This window comes from Cynoglossus semilaevis, chromosome Z (genome assembly GCF_000523025.1).
Source record: "Cynoglossus semilaevis isolate Cse_v1.0 chromosome Z, Cse_v1.0, whole genome shotgun sequence".
Classification (NCBI taxonomy): Eukaryota; Metazoa; Chordata; class Actinopteri; order Pleuronectiformes; family Cynoglossidae; genus Cynoglossus; species Cynoglossus semilaevis.
In genome coordinates, this window is record NC_024328.1 from 16,126,548 (window position 1) to 16,149,465 (window position 22,918).

The 22,918-nt window shown below is 40.2% G+C and overlaps 2 protein-coding genes across 7 annotated transcripts in view; both read right to left on the reverse strand.

Annotated features, from left to right (window-relative positions):
- The window catches only part of pdlim2 (PDZ and LIM domain 2 (mystique)), a 35,646-nt gene extending 29,753 nt beyond the window's left edge, over window positions 1-5,893 (reverse strand). Inside the window, exon 1 of the mRNA XM_008336660.3 lies at window positions 5,632-5,893. The gene's annotated coding sequence lies outside the window, so the exon portion shown is untranslated. The remainder of the gene's footprint in view (window positions 1-5,631) is intronic.
- Window positions 5,894-6,444: 551 nt separating this feature from the next.
- sorbs3 (sorbin and SH3 domain containing 3) overlaps window positions 6,445-22,918 on the reverse strand; it is a 31,410-nt gene continuing 14,936 nt past the window's right edge. For 2 of the 6 annotated variants that reach the window (XM_008336659.3, XM_017043302.2), the window contains exons 7-21: window positions 18,821-18,859; window positions 18,634-18,727; window positions 17,586-17,694; window positions 15,559-15,612; window positions 15,304-15,411; window positions 13,967-14,022; window positions 11,752-11,822; window positions 10,786-10,847; window positions 10,612-10,658; window positions 10,410-10,524; window positions 10,103-10,228; window positions 9,279-9,821; window positions 9,082-9,167; window positions 8,880-8,992; window positions 6,445-8,589 (exon numbers count right to left, since the gene is read on the reverse strand). In XM_008336659.3, coding sequence (XP_008334881.1) covers window positions 8,528-8,589; window positions 8,880-8,992; window positions 9,082-9,167; window positions 9,279-9,821; window positions 10,103-10,228; window positions 10,410-10,524; window positions 10,612-10,658; window positions 10,786-10,847; window positions 11,752-11,822; window positions 13,967-14,022; window positions 15,304-15,411; window positions 15,559-15,612; window positions 17,586-17,694; window positions 18,634-18,727; window positions 18,821-18,859 — 1,685 coding nt within the window. In that variant the 3' untranslated portion in view covers window positions 6,445-8,527. Of the gene's footprint in view, window positions 8,625-8,879; window positions 8,993-9,081; window positions 9,168-9,278; window positions 9,822-10,102; window positions 10,229-10,409; window positions 10,525-10,611; window positions 10,659-10,785; window positions 10,848-11,751; window positions 11,823-13,966; window positions 14,023-15,303; window positions 15,412-15,558; window positions 15,613-17,585; window positions 17,695-18,633; window positions 18,728-18,820; window positions 18,860-22,918 lie in introns of all 6 variants that reach the window. The other 4 variants (XM_025053114.1, XM_025053112.1, XM_025053115.1 and 1 more) reach the window with 4 other exon arrangements.

The following is a 22,918-nucleotide window of genomic DNA, read 5'->3' on the forward strand; positions in this document are numbered from 1 at the left end:
AAGGAAAAATGCACTAGAAACAGTGTAATCACACTTTTTTCATCACAGACAGTTGAATAGTTTCCAAACACATTAAAGGTGAATTCTATTATGGTGACATCTCTTTTAAGGGTGTGCCATTTTGGCAGCAGCAATACACAACGACACAATGACAAGCATTTTAGTCATGAGGTCAATTCCATTGTTTGTGGTTTAGCTGTCAAAAGCCATTACACGTGTGTACGTCAGCATTAAGGTTTTGGGAAAAGGTATTGTAACTGTAACACAAATAACGAATTGGTGACTTATTCTATTAACCTGCATGCTGACAGACTGAGGTCAAAACAGATAACACAAGCCAAACAGGACCAGAGTCACAACATCAGCAGCAGTTCTTTGACTTGATCAGAAACCTCTGCTTTAAAACTCTAAGACAGCATAAATTGGAGTAAAACTGATTTAAACCATACTCCCTAATTTGTCCCATAGTTTGTGATGACAAAAACTGAAAAATTAAAACACAAACATATCTAAATGTATATGGTTGAAAACACTAAATTTTTCTTACACTGAGGCAGATAACATTTTGGTTTTCCCATGGAATTTCTTACTCTTGGGAAATTTTTGCCTGTTGTGTACACACTCTCCTATGTCAAAGGCAATTATCTTCTGTCCCATCTATGAGATATAGGCCCAAAGGAAAATTGAGATAGTGGTGGTATGAGGGGAAGAGAAACAATTTGGATCTATTACTTAATGCTCCAACATGCAAACAGCCTCAAGGGTTTCATTTTATAGTCATACTATGAAAGTGAAATGTGTAACATTTCACACGAGTTTATTAGCAAAAAAATTAATTTTTACACTTACTCTGAAGCTTGTTTCTAAATGATTTGAAATAAAAATAATTTTATTTTTATTTATATTTTTAGAGTTAGTATGCAGTGGACTACTCTATAAGTTAAAAACTAAATTTGGTTGTCAACTGGGTTATGTATGGGTTTAAAAAATAATTTTTTTATAGTATTGTGTTCTTTTTAATGCACATTTGTGGGTAACCGGACAACTAGCCGACCAAAGAAATGTTTATCTGTTCAAATAAAACATAAAATACTTGTTGTAGCCTAGGTGACATGGTAATATCACATTCCATGCACCATCATAAGGAAGAGCATGTGCTTTTATCAAATAAACAGTTGGGTCATGTTATCTGTAAAAGGTTACAATCAGGCCACTGTGGTTGTGAATTGTAAATGGGAGACAAAGGTCACACAATAACATTTTACAATATCACCATCACTTGTCTCTAATTATTACAAACTAGACTGCAGGAGCATACACTTTAAACATCACCATATGTCCCTGGTGGTCAGAAGCAGTAACGTTGCATGTCATTTTAGTGAAATAATCATATCTAGGCATGATTGGTGCAACTTGTAGTTCTACTAAAGGGTACACAGGCAGAGGGAGAGGAACCTGCTAACAAGTCTGTAACTGTGTGTAATTAGAGTGAGGCAGAAACGATGACTCACCACATGAGTCAATAACTTTGATCTGCTGTGTCACCACAACAAAGTTATGGCAACTATCAGGGTGGTGTTATACTGCTTCATAGTTATACTGCTTCAAGTTAAACTAAATGTTGGTAATGAAACATATGTAAAATCACTGTTATGGTGATCACATTCGACAAAACTAACCCTGGGAATTAATGCCTCATTTGAACACTGAAAGGAAACATGTGAGCTGTTACTAAAAGTACATTAGTAGAAAAGATGTAAACTGAACAATATTAGGCTCTGTGAGTAAATAAATGTCTGCCTCTCTTGTAAAGTGAAATGTCTCGATGCCAAACTTGGCCACTTATGTCAACTGCTCACCTCTTCCCTGAAGCTACAGAGTGCTTAAAAGAGACAGTTTTATTTCTACTTGAATTTAGGGCCAAGAAGATATTGGCTGGGAAGTGAACAAGTATGGGCGCTTCAACATGCCAAAACTGAGTGATTGGCTAATGAGCATGGCAGACACAATGGATTCGGCTGAGAGATTTGACAGAGGTTCGGTACAACGCAACACTCAATGATCCACTGTAGCTGCAGGGGAATATTCCTGGTATGAATCACACCGAGTCAAAAGCACTGGTGGACATATGCCAGTCTGAACTTTCCACAGCCCACATCACAGTTGTGTGTTGTTGACTGTTGGCTCTACCATGCATGTGTCATAGAGTAAAGCAACCGCACTTGACCTACCTGGACATACACACCCTCTGATTAAAAAGAACAAAACGCAACTACAAGCCTCTCCCTGAAATGGGTAGAGAAGATTAACATTCTGTGCATTCTTACAATAAAGCACACCTAATTGAATCAGAAAAGGTTGCCGTCAATCAGGAGCAAACACTGGGTGTGGGTGTCTGCATCATACTGTATATGGCTGTTAGAATTAAATGCTAATGCATCACAAATTTAATTATAGACTGCTCTTGTCACTTTGTGGTCACTCCCTTTTAACTAAAGGGTGTATGCGCCTGTTTCTGGGATGTAACAGTTCTGGAACCATGAACGAAACCACGCCACGAAGGTCTACAAGCACCAACAGACAGGATGTCACTTGTTCAGGATTTATTATCTGTTTTGTAGACTATGGACTTTTAATGCTTCCTTTAAAAATATATTTCAACAAACAAATTTAAAAACAAATGTTTTCATTATTTTAAACATTTCAATTATTCTTTCTATTAGAAGAATATCAGGAGTGAAAGCATCAAATCAAAGTTACCATTTTCATATTACACACTTCCAAATTATGGGGTGGCTAACAAGCTGATTTAAACTACTATTGGGAATACTATGAAGGCAAATTGCTGCGATACTGCCCTTAATTTGGTTTAACTGTATCTTCGTTAAAAAAAAAGCAATTTCTATAATATTCTATCATCTTGTCAACATTGCTGCAGAACTTGGACTGGATTGTGTTCATTGTTACAGGCATAAAAGCCAAGGACACTGGTTCCACTTATCTCTACCCTCTTCATCATTATCTGCTGATCATGCTTGTGCTGTTCACGCTCAACAGACTCCCAGCAATCAGGATGCTTTACCACACCCTCTACATGCTTAAGTTGTTTCTCCACACAAAAGACAAACACTCTAAGCCTCACTATGTTCATTTGTTGCACACGCTCCAGATTAACTGCTGCATCTCATTCAGAAACCTGCATGATACTTGGTAAAGTGATTTTCTTGGTAAAATTGCTAACATCCTGTCTAAAACACTTTGATGTAATATCAGAGATGTGAGCCAAACTTCTGTTTCAGCTTGTTTTCACTAAAAACCAGTAATGTGAGACAAGAACCGTCACAAAAATGGTCATGTACTAAGCAAATAATATTATACTTCCTGCAAAAGTGTGCATATACAGGTCACTCATGAGCTTACAGTTACTAGAAAAAAACAACACTGTGATATTGTATTTGGCTTAAAAGACAACAATTTCCACCCTGTGTAAATGTGCCATTGGTTCTTACTCTAAAAGAAAAGCTTTAGGTTCTCAAAATGGTTTTAGTTGAGCATATCTAACGACAGTAATGTCACAGTGACACCTGCACTGTCCTGGTAAAAAATGCACCCCATCCACAGCTGTCTCTTCATTGCCTTACTTACTCATGAAAACAAGATGTGGTTTTTGGTAAAACTAACACACGTTAGACTCAACACATACAAATACTATAGACACACCAGAACCGTCTATTGTTCTGAGGTGAAGATGTCACTGTGGAAAGCCAAAAGAAAAGTTCACAGTGACCTCACGCAGTTTGAGGTAAACAACCAGAGCCGCTGTGGTGCAGCTCAGTGTAAAAAGAAACTTTGCCAGGTGTCTGGCAGCAGGCACCAGACAAGAAAAGGCAAAAATGACTGTAAACTGTTTATCCTAAGCTGTTCTTAACATTTGGAGCTTATTAATTCTGACCTTATGAATACTGCTGTTGTGCAGTGCCCCTTGTCTAACCTGGCCACTTGTTCTGCCTCAGGTAATTGTTGTTTAAAATCATTAAATTTCAGTTAAGTTTGTTGTTTGTTTGTTTGTTTTTAATATGACAATTTTTCTGATGTTCTGCAGGTTATAATCCTGCCACTACAAATTATGCATACGAAGAAGGAAGCAACATGTGAATTGCCTGGCAAGAGGACCAACTGGATAACCTACCATAGGTTACCGGGGTATTGTTAATTGTTTTGTGTTAGTTTTTTGTATAAATACACACACACACACACACACACACACACAAACATATATACAATGATAGTTTAAATCTGAGTGATAAGACTTACAAGAAAGCTAGCTTGAATTTGAACATAAGTGTTCTTGTTAATGTAAAGCCATCTGTCAATTTGGAGGGATAAGAGAAAAGACTGAAGATCCATTTGTTAATAGGACCCAAGTGTGGCACTTTAAAGTTTGCTTATGCTGCATCTGGTCCAGGCAGGCCCTCCACAAATCACATTCTTGAAAAGAGGCATTTACAGGGTACTCTGCAGTAAAACACAAACTTTGTGGGGGCTTCTGTTTGTCTGGTTCAAGTTGTCATCAACTGTATGAGGACAGTGCCTACAGTTTCACCACATATGACATTTCCCACATTTGTCATAGACAGAAAAATGACTGTGTGGTTTAATGACGACAACAAACATGCAATGAGGATAAATAATCAAATTTCAATAAAACAACAAAGATACACTGCAGCAGCCATATTGTGGCACTTTTGTCCATAGTGGTACTGTATGCAACACAAAAACTATAGCACCCAAAGTTTAAACTAACAACAAGACTGTAAACAAAAAAGCTTGGTTTTATTACCATGATTACACAGATCATTGGTTTGGGGTAGAAGTTAATTATGGAGGAAAGGCATGTGGTGAAAGTGCCATCAGTGCAGTCATCATGCACCGTTTTACAGTTTTCTATGTAAACACAATCCACAGTGAACACATTTGGTTTTTCATAATGGTTTAGAGACTAAAGATTATCCATTTGATATAAAAATGCACTTGTGGTCAGACACATGATCACATGACCTACAGTAGCTGACCTGCTTGACATAGCACGTTTTACATTTTTGTGACAATTTTGGTCATACAGGTACGTACTGTGTATGTTGATGCTTTCTCACCTTATGAGTTCTATAGAGTAATACACCTGAAAGACTATCATTTTATAAGCATTATTTTATAAGCTCATGTTTTGTGGTAATATTTGATTAAAAGGTTCGTGCAAAGTAGAATTTCGACCCTTACTTAAGACGATAAACTCTGCTAAAATGCTGCTAAAATATGTAATTAATCAACTTCTTAATACGCGTCAGTATTCTATTATTAAAGCAGTTCGTTTCTTTCATAACTCAATTTAACTCAATCAACTTGTCTCGTCGTTATTTGATAATATTGAATACGTGACACATTACATATTTCCCTAATATTGCCTAACATATGTTAAACGTATGTAAAAAATGTGTTCATATGGTTTGGAGTAAGCATGTAAAGTTGTGGTTCCTTTTTTTAATTTAAAGAGTAGAAACTGCCGCACCTTTTAGGCACTAGTGGCACTTAAACTACTAAAACTGTCACTATTGACGCCATTGTTTTACTTACTAAGTTGAGCGCAGTAATATTTCTTCTTCTTCTGCTCCACCTGTTTTTCTTCAACGACAAGTGAAGGTGAAGGTACCAGGTCCTAGCTCAGAGTTCATTAAACCGCCTTCTCCGAAATTAAAACAACACGTTCCTTCCAGTACGTGCTGTAAGCAAAAGCAGCAGCAGTGATGTACGTCCTCTTGCAGTTTGTCTCCTTCCTTTATTAACTGCGCTGAGGTGGCACGCGCTCAGAACCACACCACCTGTGTCTGCGCGCGCAGGAATCAGCTCGGATGCCCATGTGCTGTGACCAAAATAAGGGCGTGACGTGAACGGTGGGCGTGGTCAGAGCACAGAGGAGGAGAGCGATAATTGAGACGTGTATCTGTCAATAAAGTGCACTGTCAATAGTAATTTGTCGTAGAGCGACCCCTGCTGAAAGTGGAAATACCAAAGACAGACACCTTTGCACGATATGGCCCTCAAATAACTTGGTCGAAAAATACCAATTATAAAACGATACAAAACAATGAACAATATATATAAAAAAGTAAAACGTTTGACAATAATAATAATAATAAAATGTCAAAATACCTTTTTTTCATAATTCTGCTTTTATTTTTGAAATGGAGAATAACAAAACATTAAATTTCATATTTGAAAAATGATATTTAGAGTATAAAACTTTCTTTTTGGAAATTTGTTTTTATTTTATTAAAGCCTTTAAACCCTTTTAAAGGTTTTGCCAAAAAAATCATATCAAAATATCATATTATCAGCATTATCATTAGGTTTTTCAACACCTTTACCACAGTAAATATTTTGGTTGGGTTTTTGGGTGCATTTCAAATAAATGAGAAAAACAAAAAAACATTTTAGTATCACTCTTAATAGATTTAAAAAGTGTGTACCATGCATTAAAGAAGATACAATTTTCATAAAGCAAATATATATTATATTTTCAGTTGGACAAAGCTTACAGTCTGTACAATCATATTGTGTTTTCGTTTCTAAAACATCATTGGTTTTAGATTAAAATAATGTATATATCTAAAATAAGCACAATGACTTAATGGAAAGAACATTCTGGCACAAATACGAGTGATCTGAACACTGTAAAAAGCAGTGGCAGCAAACACAGCAGAGAAGAACTTAGGGGATTTTTCAGTGCAGAGTAGCAGAAGTAAAATGGTCAAAATTGGCACAAAGAGTATCACTTCAAAAATACCATTACATTTTCCTGCTGTGGCAGCAGGGATTTATCATGGAGCCTTTCAAAACACACAATAAGTCTCAATAGGACATTAACAAAAACCAGTACACAATCTCTTTACTTTAAACTTTGGCTTTTCTCTCCAAATCAAAAAGGATATATGGCATGCAAAACAAAAGACAAAGTATATTAAAAAAACTCATTTTTGAAAAGAAAAAAATGATAAAAGATTTGCTCTGTGGGTTTATTGAATTAACCTGAAACAATATTACTAAAAACATATATTTTACAAAAAAAAAAACTTGGCATTTCATAATCAGTATTGCATTTCTCCTGTTTCCCACAGTAAGCTTTTATCTCTTGGATAAACTACAGACCAATGCTTTTTCTAAATAATCATTTCAACCTTAACATTCTGCGTTTACAAATTTTTCTTTGGCAACTAAGACTCTGTTGAGACTTGTCTAAAACCTGACTTAAACTTCTCAGTGATTTTGACTAGTACCCAAGCCCTGGGGATTTGATCTCATTTTTTTTTACGACTATATAGTTGCTCCACTCATATTCCACTCTTACCTTCCTTGCAACTTTCACATGCAACTTCTGGGAACTTCACTTTACCTTTCTCTGTGCGCCTCGGATTCAGACTCACACTTTAAATCTGAGGACTCAAATAATAGAACATTTCTTCTATGACTTGGCGCTCAACCTCTAGAACATGACAAAACCAAAAAAACCTTAGGATATGCAACTAATAGTTGGCTACAATTATTTTTGGACTCATGGTTAAAAATGACAAAAACCCAAATCGGACTCAACTCAGACTTTCCTTTATTATCCTCATCCCTGACTCAAAAGTTTTGGTTTGGAGACCGAAACCAAAACTCAATTAGAACTTTTACTGAGTCATTTGACTTGGAATATAACATTACAATTTACTTTAATAAGCACTTGAAATAGAAATTGGTGGAAAGGTTTTTCATTTCAAAACAGTTTTCATTTCTTCAAATCAAAAATACACTTTCATGATACAGTCTTTTTAAAACCTTTCAGATTGAACAGCAGTAATCGTATTGAAACATTTTTGGCTCCTCTGAACACATGGGCATGTTCTTCCCAAAAATGCCCAGGAATTGTATTGTTTTTTTCAGAGATCTAAAAAATAATTTGGAGATATTTAAAGAAAATATTAGTTATCAAGAAGTTGCTACAGAAAAAGTGTGTTTTCATTTCAAACTTCTCAGCAGTGGTGTGTGATGTGACTCTGGTGACACAAACCTAAATGCAACATCATACTATATCAGGACTTTCCCTCTGCTCAGAGGAAAAGAATGTGATTTTTCCTGCAGCTGCAAATAGCTGCGGAACAAAAATGACCATTCTTTGCATCAGAAACAGTAGCATCAGCATTTCCCCCTCAAATGGCATGTGTATTAAACACTGCAACACACACACACACAGACATGTGCAGGAAGGTGACAAACCACACACAGTGCCCCTGACATTTCTTATGTTCTGGGAAAACAGAGTGAAAAAGTGAGTGTGACTAAAAGCAAACCAGAATTTGGAGTGTGGTGAGTAATGGAATGAGCAAATATAGCTGCAGTGTCAAAGTTTCTCTTTTGGTGGAGTCGGCAGGAGTGGGGAGTTTGGTCTCTTTTGAGTCCAGGAGGATGTGGGCATGTGGGAAGTGAGGGAAAGTCAAACTGGTGCTACATAATTTCCAGGAAAAGTCCCAAACGCACGAGTCCTATCTGACGTACCTGCAGAAGAGGGGGGACGTTCTGTGGTCACATGACTGAAAGAAGAACACATTTAGGCCACAAACACACTGTTATAGATACAGTAGAGCTGCATGTTTAAAAATGTCCACTAGAGGGAGTACTGTTGCCTTTTTTTTTGAAGATGTTTTGCTCTTGATGAATGATTTTATTACTACAGAAATCATTAAAATCTCAAAGAAAATTGAGAACTTTCTTCCTTTCTCTCTATCCCTCTGCAGATATCAAGTTGTTTCATTTTATAATATTAAGATGTACCTTGTCACTCTTACCTACAAACCAGCCATCATCACACTTCTCCATCACTTGTACAATGTCTCCTTCTCTGAGCTCCAACTCGTCAGTGTTCTGTGGTTTGTAGTTGTAAACCGCTTTGTATCTAAAACTGAAGATGCAACAAATCACAATTACATTGCAGTGTTGTGGAAAAACAGTGTAATTACACATACAGTATATGCATTGCATGAGACCTACGGTTGGCGTTGCACTGCTGCTGTACTAGGGCTGTTTGGAGCCGGTGAGTGCGGCAAGGAGTTGACATGTGGATTAGACTGAACGCCCTGAAAACACATACAGCTTAAGTCAATGTGAGATCAGAATACAATGATTCCTGATCAGCCTGACATCACAAACAGAAGGACTTCAGCGGAGAACATGCAGTGAGAGCAGACCTGTGAGGGCTCAGTGGGTCTGGAAGTGTTGGCTGGTGAGGTTCCTGTTCTGTACGTGGACACTGAAGACTGAGTGGAGTGTGAAACTGCTCTATCTGTGGAAATCTGGTTTGGAGGATGTGTCCCAGACCAGGGACTATTCTGGGTGGTGGGTGAAGCAGTTTTGTAGGTGCTCTGTGGCCAGTGATAGGTGGTTTCTTTGGTGACGAGTGTCTGGGTGGGAGAGCGTGTCTGTGAAGATGGACTGGCATAAGGTAGAGGTGACGACGGCTTCAGTGGGGAGTGTTCGGGCCTGGGGCTCAAAGACGTGGGTGTAAATGGTGAACGTGGGCAAGGTGAGTGGAGTGGACGTCCTGGACTATGAGGTCCAGGGGAAACAGGGGACATGGGTCCTGTTGAGTAGTCGTCTGTGGAGTACTTGGTGCGAGGCATCTTGTTGACCTGAACGTAAGTAGCTGGGAAGATTCCGCTCCGACTGGTCCCTGAGATTCTCCCCTCCAACCACTTATCATCAACACGCCTGGTGATGTTGATCATTTCACCCTGCCAAAGAAGTAGACTTTAAAAAACTGTTAAGTTGGAGAGCTGAGTGTAGAACATTTCCACATAAGCTGTGTAAATTGTTTTTTTCTTTTCTTTATGATCACCTATGAAATTTCAGTGTCAAACCTTCTGGTCATGTTTTGTTTTGTTTCTGTTTTTTTTACAACAGCTCATCTCATAACCTCCAGTTCAAGTCCAGTTGAAAGCAACAAAAACCCTTTTCTGCAGTCACATATATAAGTCAGCCGTCAATCAGTCAGAACCAGGGTTCAAGTACTCACTTTACGAAAAGACAGTTCTACTGGTAGGTCAGCGCTGAAGTTATAAAGAGCAACAGCCTCTCCATAGTCCAGCACCTGAAGAGTGGGGGACTTAATCGGAGTGGGCTTCTCAGTAGGAGGAAGAACCTACAGACATAAAAAAAATATATATATATATACATATATATGTATATATATATATATATACATACATACATATATATGTATATATGTATATATACATATATATATAGTCTCAGTGTCTCAGATACAGCAGGAGCAGTGATGATAAAACATTGATATGGATATATGTATATTTATATTTGACCTCTACATAAGTTGTAGGAAAAATTCCAGCTCTTCCGTGATGTTCTCCTTCGAACCAGTTAGCATCAACCTGTCTGTGGATGTAAACAATGTCTCCCTTCTGAAGTGTGAGTTCTCTGTGGAAACAAACCAACAACAATAATCATTGTTCTTCAGTTCACTGTGGACATTAGCTGGGGCGGAGGGTTCGCAGTGCAACTCACTTTGGTGACTGAGCCTGGAAGCTGAACTTGGCTCTGGCTGCTTTCATCTGTTATATATAACAGAAAATCAGTAAATTAATTTACTTACTTGACAATATTTGCACGTGTAACCTTAGAGAATCTATTTGGATCAGAAAAACAAAATGCCAGAGAAAATTAAATTTGAAAACATACCTTCTTCTCCTCTTTCTTTGGTGGAGGCTCCATGGTTTCATTTGTGGCAAAAAGACGCTCTACTGTGAAAACACACCGTAATGAGCCGGGCTCGTGCAGAGCAGCATTGTTTTGTTTTGGTATGTGTAGTTAACAGCTTTGATAGTTGGAGTATAGGTCCAGAGAGGATGTTGTGTTTCAGGAAAAACAACTGGACAAAGCTAATCTTTAATCTCCAGCCCTACTTCCTATTTTTGCAGGCTTCCTCCCCACCCTTCTGCAGCAGTTACTGTTTCTGTTGGAAAGACCTGCTTAAGCTGTTCCCTGTTCATGTGAGGCTGATCAGTGATGTGAAACACAGAAGCAGAAAATGTCAGTCAGCCAAGGAGAGAGGAGGGAGAGGACTGTCGGGATACTACAGTACTTTAGAGTTTACCCTAGATACCCACAGAGCAGAGAAACACCATTTGTACTTTGTTTGTCAAAAAGTATCAGAAATTAATGTATATTTGAAACAAATAAAACAGAATTGTGACTCTAATTTTGACATTTTGATGTTTAAATAAATAAATGCAATACAACATACGAGTCAGGACTTTGTATGATGTAGCATATATATATGTGTGTGTATATATATATATTAATAGATGTTGTATTGATACTTATAGATGATACTTAAAATTACAAATATTTTGGCTTTATTGAATAAAGGGTTATTTAGTAAAAAGTGAATGTGAAAGTCAATCATTTTGGGCTTTTTTTTATTATTAAATGTGATTTTAGAGTCTTATTTGTGATAATCTCTTTGACTTTCAGTCCTTAGAAACATTTTGTAGGAAAAAACACCTAATGTGATCATGTAATCATTCATGGTTTAAAACCATTAGATTCAAATATAAACATCTGTGTCCGAGGCAACTACTTATTAAACACACAGAAACCATGTGTTTATTTCGGAGGAGGAAGTGTAGGAAAGTCTGTGTTTACCATATGAGGGAGCAGAGGTCAGTGATGTGGCCACAGATCGATGGAGAGGCTGCTTTGAAGCTGATAATTGGCTGAAAGAAAAAAAAGCAGAGAACTTTCATGTGAAATATCACAGTTTATTAACTGTGATATTAATATTATATTATAGAAGGAAACGTTAACGATGGCATCAGAGATCAAACAAGCAGACTAATAAAGTCAGAGTCAGAGAGAGTTATGGTTCATTCTGGACTAGAGTCTCTCCTGTCAAGATTCTTTCCTGGCATTCCCAAAATGTCCAGAGAGATTGGGTAAGTGACTGACTGACAGATGACCAGTTCAGTCGTATTTTTAGTTCTTTTATCCTCACAATTTTGGAATAAAGTTTTTGGCCTGATTGGATGGTTTGGCGGGCCAGAATTGGCACACGCACTGCTAGTTGATGATTGCTGTTGTATGTAAAGAATGTACAGCATTAATGAGAACGGGATTGTTTGAAACACTTTAATCACACACTTGAATAATATTTAAACATTTGTCAATGCAAAGACGTTGAAGGTGTCAAACCCTTAATCTGATTTAACTGGTACTGCTGCACACAAGCTGCATCTATACATTTTCTTTAGGGCGGAGCCAGACATATAAAGGGGACTGATGATGTAACATCTTCCAATCCAGATGTCCAGGCTCCTCACTTAGAAGCACTGAGTGTGTTTTTATTCTACAGCTGTACAGCACATCTGTTTGCTGGTTTTCCTAAACTGGATAGAGATAATACAAATAATCACACAGCTGACACAGACGTGTTGATAACACAAAGTGACTCATGTGGCACTGGACTGGATGAATTTCGAAGCTCTCATTTCCCCCACAGCTGTGAAATTTCATTCATGATCAGAATAAAGCAGCAACTTGTTTCTGAGTTACAGTAAGCTGGATTTTTCCAAACATGTTTGCCTGTTTTCTGACTCTCACACATTTTTGTTGCTAGTTGGCCCACAGAACGATTGCCCCAGACAACATAAAACTGTGGGCAGAGAATGACAGAAGAAGAATACAGAGCAGAATATAGCTTTGTTCATTTTAGCTATGTAAGGGAGCTGTTCAAAGACACCGTTGTTTGTAAGCTGTTTAACTATGAAATAATCAATTTTGAATTAATTTTAAAGCAATATAAATAATAACCAATAATAAGATATTCTTTCAGTTGTATTTGACATAATGACAGTTGTTTATTGTTTACTATTTTATATGTGATCAGTTAATTCTGTGTGTATACTTACACAAATGCTTCATTTAGGTTTTGTTCTGCCCATTAATATTTTTTTTTGTGAAAAACAAAAACCTTTGCAATATAGACATAGATAAAGTAGTTCTTAAACAACATATGTTGGATGTTGTTATAACTGTGTCCATTTCTCGTTGATTTGCACAGATTGGAATCGTTTCTTACGTGCTCCACAGTAAGGCAACATAAGAGGAGGATTTGGCTTCTTTCCCAGCTCTGTGTTATTTAGAACAGCTAATATAAAAGCTCCTTCTTCCACTAAAGCAGAAAGGTCAAAACTCATGACATCGACTTAGCAAACCACAGTGAAAGTCCCACTGAGAATGCTTCACACACAGTGACAAATGTGGAATGCTGTCTGCTGTTTGAAGCAGCAAACACTGAACTTGAACTTGTTAAATTCCCTTTCTTTCCAGGTTCACCAGCTTCTGAAACAAAGTGCCATACTGGGAGTCACATGACCCAGTAACAGTGAACCATTACTACCTCAATCCACTCACAGTGCTGCTGGCCTAATGTAAGAGGCAATGAGCAAATTCTTCTGCTTGGTGAAGCAGTTTCTAATAAGATTAGGGAGGAGGGTGTTGTGTTCAGAGCTTTGTTGTACTGTATGAATGACCTGGGACTTTGTCATAGTCATAGCACCATCTTGTTTGTTCATTTTGACATCTAATATTTTTTTTCCTCAGTGTGGCCTTCTGTCTCATGTTTATATGGGTGTCTAATAGTTTGTCTTTTTCTCATATTTATATCATACTCTAAAAATGTTTTGCCATTTGAGAAAATTGAGTAACACCAATGAACTTCCATAAAAACGTACAATATATTAAAAATGTCAGGCATCATGTTTCACCATTCATATGTATTGAGTGCAGAAAGAGCCAACCCTATTTATGACCTTAAAATGCAGAAATAGTTTAGTCAAACTTTTGTGATGCTGTCACTGACCTGTAGTTTGCAGTTCCAGTCTTTGGAGCAGCGGCTGGACCCCGGCTTCTAGCCTCCTGCAGGCAGAGTTAGCATTAACCACAACCATCTGTATGTGAAGGCTCAGAGAAACGCTCACAACAACTCAGACAGAGTAGAGGTGCTGACCACTCCCAAAGGAGTAACAACTCCCCTGGGTCCTATCCTCCTGGAGCTACACTACATTCAGCACTCCTCCTGGTCTGTCTGAGTTATGTGTATGTGTGTGTATGTGTGTGCCTGCATGTGTGTTGTTAGTCAAATTGCAGCCTGAGAAGCTGATTTCATCACACAAGAATCAGGAACAAGCAAAAAAAAAAAAGAAAAAAAAATTATATGTTTGTGTCAGGATAACCTCTAACCAGTGGGCTAGAAATGTTTTATTTATTTTTATTAACTATTTATTTATTTTTATAACTTATTTTAAAGTTAGAGTATACAAGAGTTTCCAAATAAAAAAAAACCCATCTACGATTCAATCTTGCATAAAAAAATATGAGTACAGTTGAGTACAAGTTGTAAAGGTGTACGTAGAGTGTACGTCTGCAGGGAATGTCACCTTCTGCCTGTAGTTTCTCAGCAATTAAAACAAAAAGAAGAGATGAGTGTTGATAGGAGGGCTGAGATTAGCTCACAGCTCCTAGACACACTTTTAATGTAATTCAGGGTAAAACTGAGTCATGTAGATTTCAATCTAAGTTTTAGTTGGATGTGTACTGTCTCAACAGCCAGCTATTCAAATCTCTGGGCACCACAGTACCAACTTGGAAAGCAGAAATTGATGTGTGATTAACTGCTGACTTATCTGGTGGTTCACAGCTGGTCTCCAAATGTACATGTAATATTTGTTCTTGTGGGAAATGCTTTAATCACTTTGAGGCTAAGATGTATCAGTTAAGGTGTTTATGGTTGCAGTTGTACCACCACAGCGCTCTCAAACAGCACTCACTGCACCCCCTTTAGACATTGAGTGAAGCAACATGCTCTGTTTCCCCAACCTTAGCCCCAGACTCCTGCATACCCCAACTCTTTTAAAAGCAATGTCTGCATTTTGGTTTGGCTTGGTGTGTGAGAAACAGTATGAACACAGACAAAATAATTAAAGAGCAAGACAGGCAGGAGAATTCACAGCTGTTGTCCAGGTCACAGAAGAAGAGAAGTAACAAAGTGTGATCAAAGCTTGCAAGCAAAGAAATATCACTAACATAAAATCTTTGTTATGAGTGGGAGGACGAGGGAGTGATGGTAGGTTTTTGATAGATTTTCATTGAGGGTGGGCATGCTTCAGCTGAGAGAGTCAGAAGTGGAGGGCTCAGTACCTCACCCCGGCCTCGATGGTGCGTCTTTTCAGACAGTCTCCTCTCCAGTCCCTGGATCTCCGAGTCCAACTCTGCCTCAAATCGACTCAACTCAGAGACTAGACTGGCCTGAGTTTAAGCAGTGATGGAGCAGAGTTAAGACAGTGACACACAGTAGGGATTTTTTTTCTCAAGTTTGTGTCAGATGTTTTTTTAACAGCATAATGTTATCGAAAGAACAAGGACAGGAAGAGAACCTGTGTCAACATTACTAACCTCAACTGAGGTGGGCTTTGGTTCTTCAGGCTGTGTCTTTGGGGGAAAGTATGTCTGCAGGCAGGAATATGAAACACAGGTCACTAAATGAATGTCACGGTTTATATCTGACCATCTGCAGCTGAAAATTTCAACATCCACAGATTCACAGTTATTGTTTCCAAACTGTTACATTGTTTCAAACCCGCTCTCCTTATTGAAAGGAAGAAACTAAAAACACTCTCTTTAACATTTACACATTGGAAACGAAAAAAGGGACATTGAGGGACCCCCGAAGTTGGATATGACTGGGCTTACCTGGCTTACCAGGTAATATAACTAAGTGCATTTAGTTTATTAGTTTCTCAAAATCATATCTCAAGTACAGCAGTGTTTATTCAACTAGTCAGCCAGTGTCACTTTCACTGTCTGAGAAAAAAACACACACAAATACAAGAGTCATTTCTATAAAAGGAAAAAGAGCCACAGTTGCTGTGCTCCCTCCATACATATTTTTCATCTTGCATTCCATATGAATGTCTCTCTGACTGCCAGGACCTCTCCACTCTGTTGGACGTCTTCCTCTCTACAATCACAGACTAACATATCACTGTGGAGCCACACAGTACCTGTCTGGAGGGGGTGAGAAAGAAGACCTGGCCACTGCCGTAAAGTGGAAATTAAATAAGTCTCCATGCCGTGAGCCATTACACCCCACGAGGGTAACACCATAACACAGATCACAAGACACAATTTTGGATCCTGTGGAAACAAAGACCCATTTTCCCTGTGTATATAGACACAAGGTATAGTGTGCAGAGGATTGGATACTACACAGTTGCCAGAGACGTTACAAAAACTGTGTGGATATCTCCCTGTAACTCAACACACAGACACCTATGACAGCCTCTGAATTTATTACAGCCAGACAACAGGGGTGATTAATAACGTCTATATACTGTAGAAAGTCTCAGTAAAGTAGGACCTAAACCATTGTTTAACAATTCAAATCATAGTTGCTGGTGTAAGAGGTGGTAGAGTTGATGGTGTGTTTGTGTAGTATCTGGGATGTAGGTTTTAAAGATGTGAATGTTAGTGTTGTAAATCTGATATGGTGAAGTGTTTATGGTTCACTATGTCAATAAAATAGATGGAAAAACAAATAGACACCGGAGAATGTCACCTTAAATGACATCGCAACAATTTTGAAAGCTTTGGACACATGCTAGCTATTTGGTGGCTTTATTTAAAAATGTTAAACGTAATAACATTTAGATATCCTTGGGTTATCCTATAACATCAAGCTAACTAACAATTAGCAATTTAAAACTTGATTGCAAGTATCTTTGGCAAAGGTTTTAGTGTTCTGGCTGTTTATCAGCCTTTTTTTTTAAAAGCTAATGCTTTGCAATTTCTGCAGCATGTTTTGGAATACCTTTTTTTCTAAATGTCTCAATTGGATAGGTTTTCGGTATTTTACAATATTTGTGGCTACCTTTGAGGGAATTCTAGGCTGTCACTTACTAGCCTGAGGTTAATTTTGACTTATATTTTACTTTTTTTGATTGAGTAACCAATTAGGTACTTTTTTATTTTATTTTAGATTACCAAAAACTTTCCATTTGGAGATTTCCCAACAATGATGATCAACCCCAGTACCAAAACATTTTTGTGACAGTGTCAACATCTCCAGCCTAAGAAAATGTATACCTCTAAATTGAAACAACTGCTTCAAGCCTGTCTCTGTTATCTTTAAAAACTAAATGAATTTAAAAACAGTGAATATATGCGCTCAAAAGCTGCAAGTGCTCCAGTGAACAACCACACGCCACTGCGGTAAGAACACTTGCGTGAGAAGTAATACAAGGAGTTAAGTCTCTAATCCTCAGAGAGACTGTAACTCATCCTCAAACCTGTTCTGAGAATTCTACACATGGAAACGGTACAATTCTAAAGAAAATTATATATAAAGCTAAACAAAACACTAATACAAATTCTATCCAGGGGTGGTATCAGAGTTTTGAATCGAACAGCCTGTGATGTCGTACCTGGTTTTTGCTGCTGCTGTTGGTCTTTCCTGGTTCAAAGTCAAATATGCTCCTGGGCTGAGGCTGCTGCTGCTTTCCTGGGTCTGACAGCTTATCTACATCCTCACTCCTGAAACACGCATGAACACACACACACACACACACACACACGGGATAGGAACTAAATCATGACTCCATTGTGTGTGCCTGTAAAAACGAATCCAAACTTGTCTTCACTCCCACTCATTTCCCCTTCACTGCTCTTGGCCTGAACTTTGGTTGATGTTGATCTGCAGTCTTTTTCAGAGTAGAAATACAAACCTTAATTTATCAAATATACTTTTACCAGTTTAGGTTAAAAATTTAAATCATTGAGAAGTTTACACCTGGGTAGGTCACACACCCTCATCCTTAAGTGGCACTTTTTAATCTTCCATTTGAGAACTAAAGATGTCATCAAGGTGTTTTTTGCTGTATAAATGACCAACTGCTCACTATCTGGGATCACTGACTGAGTTTCTCTTCATGATGCACCAAATGTTTTCAGTGGAAACAGTTGTGGACGCCATTTACGAAATGTAGAAAAACTTTTTCCTAACAGGAAAAAGTTTTTTGTTGTTTTCTTATTTTCTTCTTCAACTGGTAGTACATGTACAACAAAAAGTACTACTAAACTACAGCGCTATGCAAAAAATGGCCAAGTTAAATATTTATTAAGCAAACGACACTGTTAATGAATTATGCCTTTTACTGTTGGCGAGACAGCACTATATGTCTTGGGTCCAATTTCAAAATCCAGAAACATACATAATCCAACAATAAATAACATTTTATCATGTGTATTATTTTATAATCCTATATATATTAAACCTCGTCAAAGTGGTGTTCATTTTATAAGCACTATGTTGAAACAGGTTTGTTTGCAACTTAATTAAAATATCAGAAGGTGTACAATAATAATGACTTATTGTTGAGCTGTTAAACTGCTTTTCCAGTACATGCTGGGATATGTTTAGCCACAGCGTGACCACCCTGTAGGTGTGTCTACATGTAATCAGAGTGAACTCACCAGTCAGGCAGAGCTCCGTATGGTGTCAGTCTGAACAGATTCCTGTCTGTGTCACTGTTTTCTTCTGCTGTCGGTGTATTGGCAGACTGCAGCCCTGCAGATCAATGCACACAAATGTCTAATTATAAAACATCTATTTGTATCCACAGGCAGGAGAACACTTTAGAGACGTACTTCGGCAACTTACGTTCAGTCACCCAACAATCTGAATCTTCCAGCTCGGATTCTAGTTTTTAAAAAAGGAAAAGAAAATTTTTTTACACAGGTATGTGTACCAGGGAAGTACAATTTTCAAATGGCCAGGGCTAAGTGCTCTACCAGCATTGATAATATTAAATATATATTTACTCAAAAAAAAAACTGAGCATACTTTATAAATACATATGTTGTAGGTGCTATTGCTCACTTTTGTCAGCAGAGGGCCTGATGTACAGGCAAACATTAGGCTGGAACTTGTTGGCCTAGCTAAAACCAAACAACCGATTGCACTTATTAAAATCGCACCGTAAAATGATACTCCGCTACAGCACCCTTGTGGAACATGAAGAAAATAGATTTCTTTCAAAAGCAGAAAACCGAATTTGAAAAATTTAGAACAATGATGAAAATGAAAACAAAAAAGTTTATATCTCATCTTTTAATAATTTTGATACTGTTTAATATGCGTGTAACTAAAGCTAAGTTCGCTACCGCACAGTGTGACTGCTTTGACTGCTTTGCATTTATCTGTGATCTGATGTTTTAATAAAAAAATTGTGATATGTGGACAGTAAAATATTATATATTGTAGCATCCGACCGGACGTGTAATGAATGGCGAGGCACGAACCTGCATTTATTAGTGAACGGTCAATTACAAAACTTGGTTACTGTCGGTCTTAAGCACGCTAAAACAACAGAACGCTCCCGGTCTTACACATCAGCTCAACTCCTCCTTGTTCCATTCACACTCACTCTCAGCCAGGCGCTCTCTGTCATTCATCCACACACATTCAAAGACCATGGAAAAACAGAGAACTCTACCATGAACACCACAACACTCTAACACTACTTCAGGGTCACTACACTGCCCCCCGTTACAAATACCCTCGCCCCGAGGGTCACATAAAAAGTGAGGTAAAGCCCAGGGGCTTTCTCTGTCTTCGAGGACGCCTTGGTGTGAAGAAAGGCGGCCGCGTCTGCAGACCTGTAATAACCTGCTGATGAACAGGGGGTGAGTTAAGGGATGGGGAAGAATGTGGAGAGTTTGTGTGGGAGACAGTCACTGAATCTGAGGGCGTGGCTGTCCTGTTCCTCTGGACAGGTGTTGAGTGTCCAGGACCCTAGTGAGGATGTGCAGGACCTCAGCTGCTCCAAACCTGGAAAACATGCCCTCCACCAGAGCATCTGCGACAGTCCCTGCCTCCTGGTCTGGTATGGCATCCAGCCGTTTTGTAAAATAATCCATGGCAGCTAAAACATAACGGTTGCCCCTGTCTGTGGGAGGAAACGGGCCCATTATGTCTACCACCACCCTATCCATTGGGGCCCCCACTGCCAGCTGTTGGAGCGGGGCGTGAGACTGATCCAGGGGACCTTTGTGTGCTGTGCAGAGGTCACAGCAGTGACAAAAGTCTTCGACATCTCTCCTCATCCGACCCCAGTAGAAACCCTGCTGGACACGATGGAGGGTTTTTGAGACTCCAAAGTGTCCTGGCCCAGCAGTACCATGAGAGGCTTTCAGCACTGTCTCTCTTAGTGCTCTGGGGACCACCACCTGCCACCTCTTCCCCTGTAGCTGGCTCCTTCCAGGCTCTGTGGAGCACTCCCTCCTTCACTCATAGAGCCCCAAACAACCTCGTTCCACTGTGGCTGTTGTCCTGACTCCACCACTGCAGCACGGGGTGCAGATCAGCATCCTACACCTGCTGTGCTCTCCATTCAGGTGAGTCAACCAACTGCATGGAGCCTTGTTCTTCCACACGGAGCGCTTTCTCCCAGACCTCTCTTTTTTTCCCGGTATCTGCAGCCATCGAGAGCACAGGGGCGCCGAGACATAGCGTCAGCGTTGGCATCGCGAGTTCCAGCTCTGTACTCCACTTGAAACACATACGGTGCCAGTTCCTTCAGCCAGCGTGCAATCTGCCCTTCTGGCTCTTTGAAGGACATTAACCACTGGAGGGCAGAGTGGTCAGTTCGGACAGTAAAAAGCACAGATAGTACATGAAGTGGCTAATTGCCCTCACGATAGCCATCAGTTCTCTCCGTGTCACACAGTAGTGCCGTTCAGCTTTGTTGAAAGTTTTACTGAAGTACCCCACCACTTTCTCCCCCTGCACCCCTACCTGACTCAGCACTGCCACCATCCCAACATCACTGGCATCTGTGTCCAAGACGAATGACAGGTTTGGGTCTGGAGGGGTGAGGACAGAAGACTCTGTCATAGCCTTCTTCAAAGAGCTAAAGACTTGCTCGCACTCAGGGGTCCAGGAGAAATCACTGTCTTTCTGCTGCAGGTGGAACAGGGGTGCAGAAAAGCCACGCACAAACCACCTGTAGTAAGACACCAGTCCGATGAAGCTTTTCAGCTCACGCAGGTTGGTGGGGGCTGGCCAGTCCCTCACTGTTAACACCTTCTCCTCCACTGTGCTAATGCTCCCTTCCCCAACCCTGTGCCCCAGAAACTCCAGCTCTCTTCTCATGAAGCAGCACTTGTCGGGGTGAAGATTTAGACGGGCTGCTGATACCCGCCGCAGGGCCCCTAAGGCTGCATGGAAAGAGCCCCCATGAACCAGTATGTCATCCAAGTAGACCAGACACTCCTGCTGGGCAATGTCACTCAGCACCTTTTCCATCAGCCATTCGAATGTGTCCGGGGCGTTGCACAGGCCAAAGCTAAGGACTCAAAAACTGCCACAATCCTCTGCCGGTACAGAAAGCAGTCCTTGGTCTAGCCGAGGGGCTGAGGGGCACCTGCCAATAAACCACTGTGAAGGTCTAATGAGGAAAACCAGGAAGAGCTGGTCACCAAGTCCAGAGGGACCAGCCCACCACTCCCGCAACCTCGGTGATGCCATCTGCTTCTGGGGGGAGTGGGGCCTCGCTTGTCCGTCTGTACCGCTGGGCTGTGTCCTGGGGTGAAAGAGCATGGTGGGACACAGGGGGAGGGGTCTGTATCGTCCCATCTAAACAGACCCCCTGGCATTTCCCTGGACACCAGCCTGCTTGGGGCACATCACTCTGATATGGCCGGACTGACCACACGCCCAACACACAGGAGGGCCTTAGGGGTGGCGGTTGCTGCTACGCTGCCGTTGCAGTGATGCCGCATGAATTAATTCAGTCAGTTCATCTGCCCATGCCGGTTTTGCTTGATCTTGGCCCTCCTGCACCCCAGTCTTCACCATAGGGTTGCCACTACTGTCATCGATTGTGGTCTCTCCAACAATCTCTCTCTCCAAGGCCAACTCCAGCACCTATTGTAGATTATAGGGGAGCGCTAGTTATGTCTGTATGTGCAGCTCTCTATGAGTTATAGCCCAGATGAACTGGTCTCTGGCCAGTCCATTTCGTACGTCAGGGGAAATGTGGGCATACGCTCTCTTTGCCAGGGTTTCAATGTCATTAGCCAGCACACGGAGCGCCTCTTCCTGTTTGACAGTTCTGAGCGCAGAACACCAGGCTGGTTGCATTTTCCAAACCGGCGCTGCAAAGCACCCACTAAAGCTCCATAGTTCTCTCTTTCGGCCAGGCAAAGCAGCAGCAAGCAAGTCGAAGCTTCGTCTGTAAGGCACAGGGCCAGCTGAAGTGCTTTAATGTCCTCTGACCAGCCTGCAGCCCGTGCTAAAAGTTCAAATTGGGCGTGAAAGGCCTCCCAGTCCGCTTTACCGGGGTATTTCGGCGTCTTCACTTGAACTTGGTTACAATGGGCGCCACCAACTCTGCTTACATTCAGCTCCACGGCGCATACCGTGGGCGTTCTCCCGCCAGCACGCTCCTCTGTGCTCCTTGAGCCGAGGCCAGCCTCTTTAGCCAGCTTCCTAGCCGATTCTCTTATGTGGGCAACATGCTCTGAAGCACAGTTAAACTCTGCCTCATGCCTCGACATACCGGCATAGGCATCGCCCATCGGCTCCTCTTTGATTTTCGGACGAGCTGCGGCCTTTTTTTATGTCATGCTGCGGCCTGAATTAGCCAGGTCCGGGCTAGCCGCGTTCATATGACTCGTGACTCCCGAGTCATATGAAATATTTGTTCACATTGAACTCACGAATCATTCACAAATCACAGTCTGCGAACTAATCACT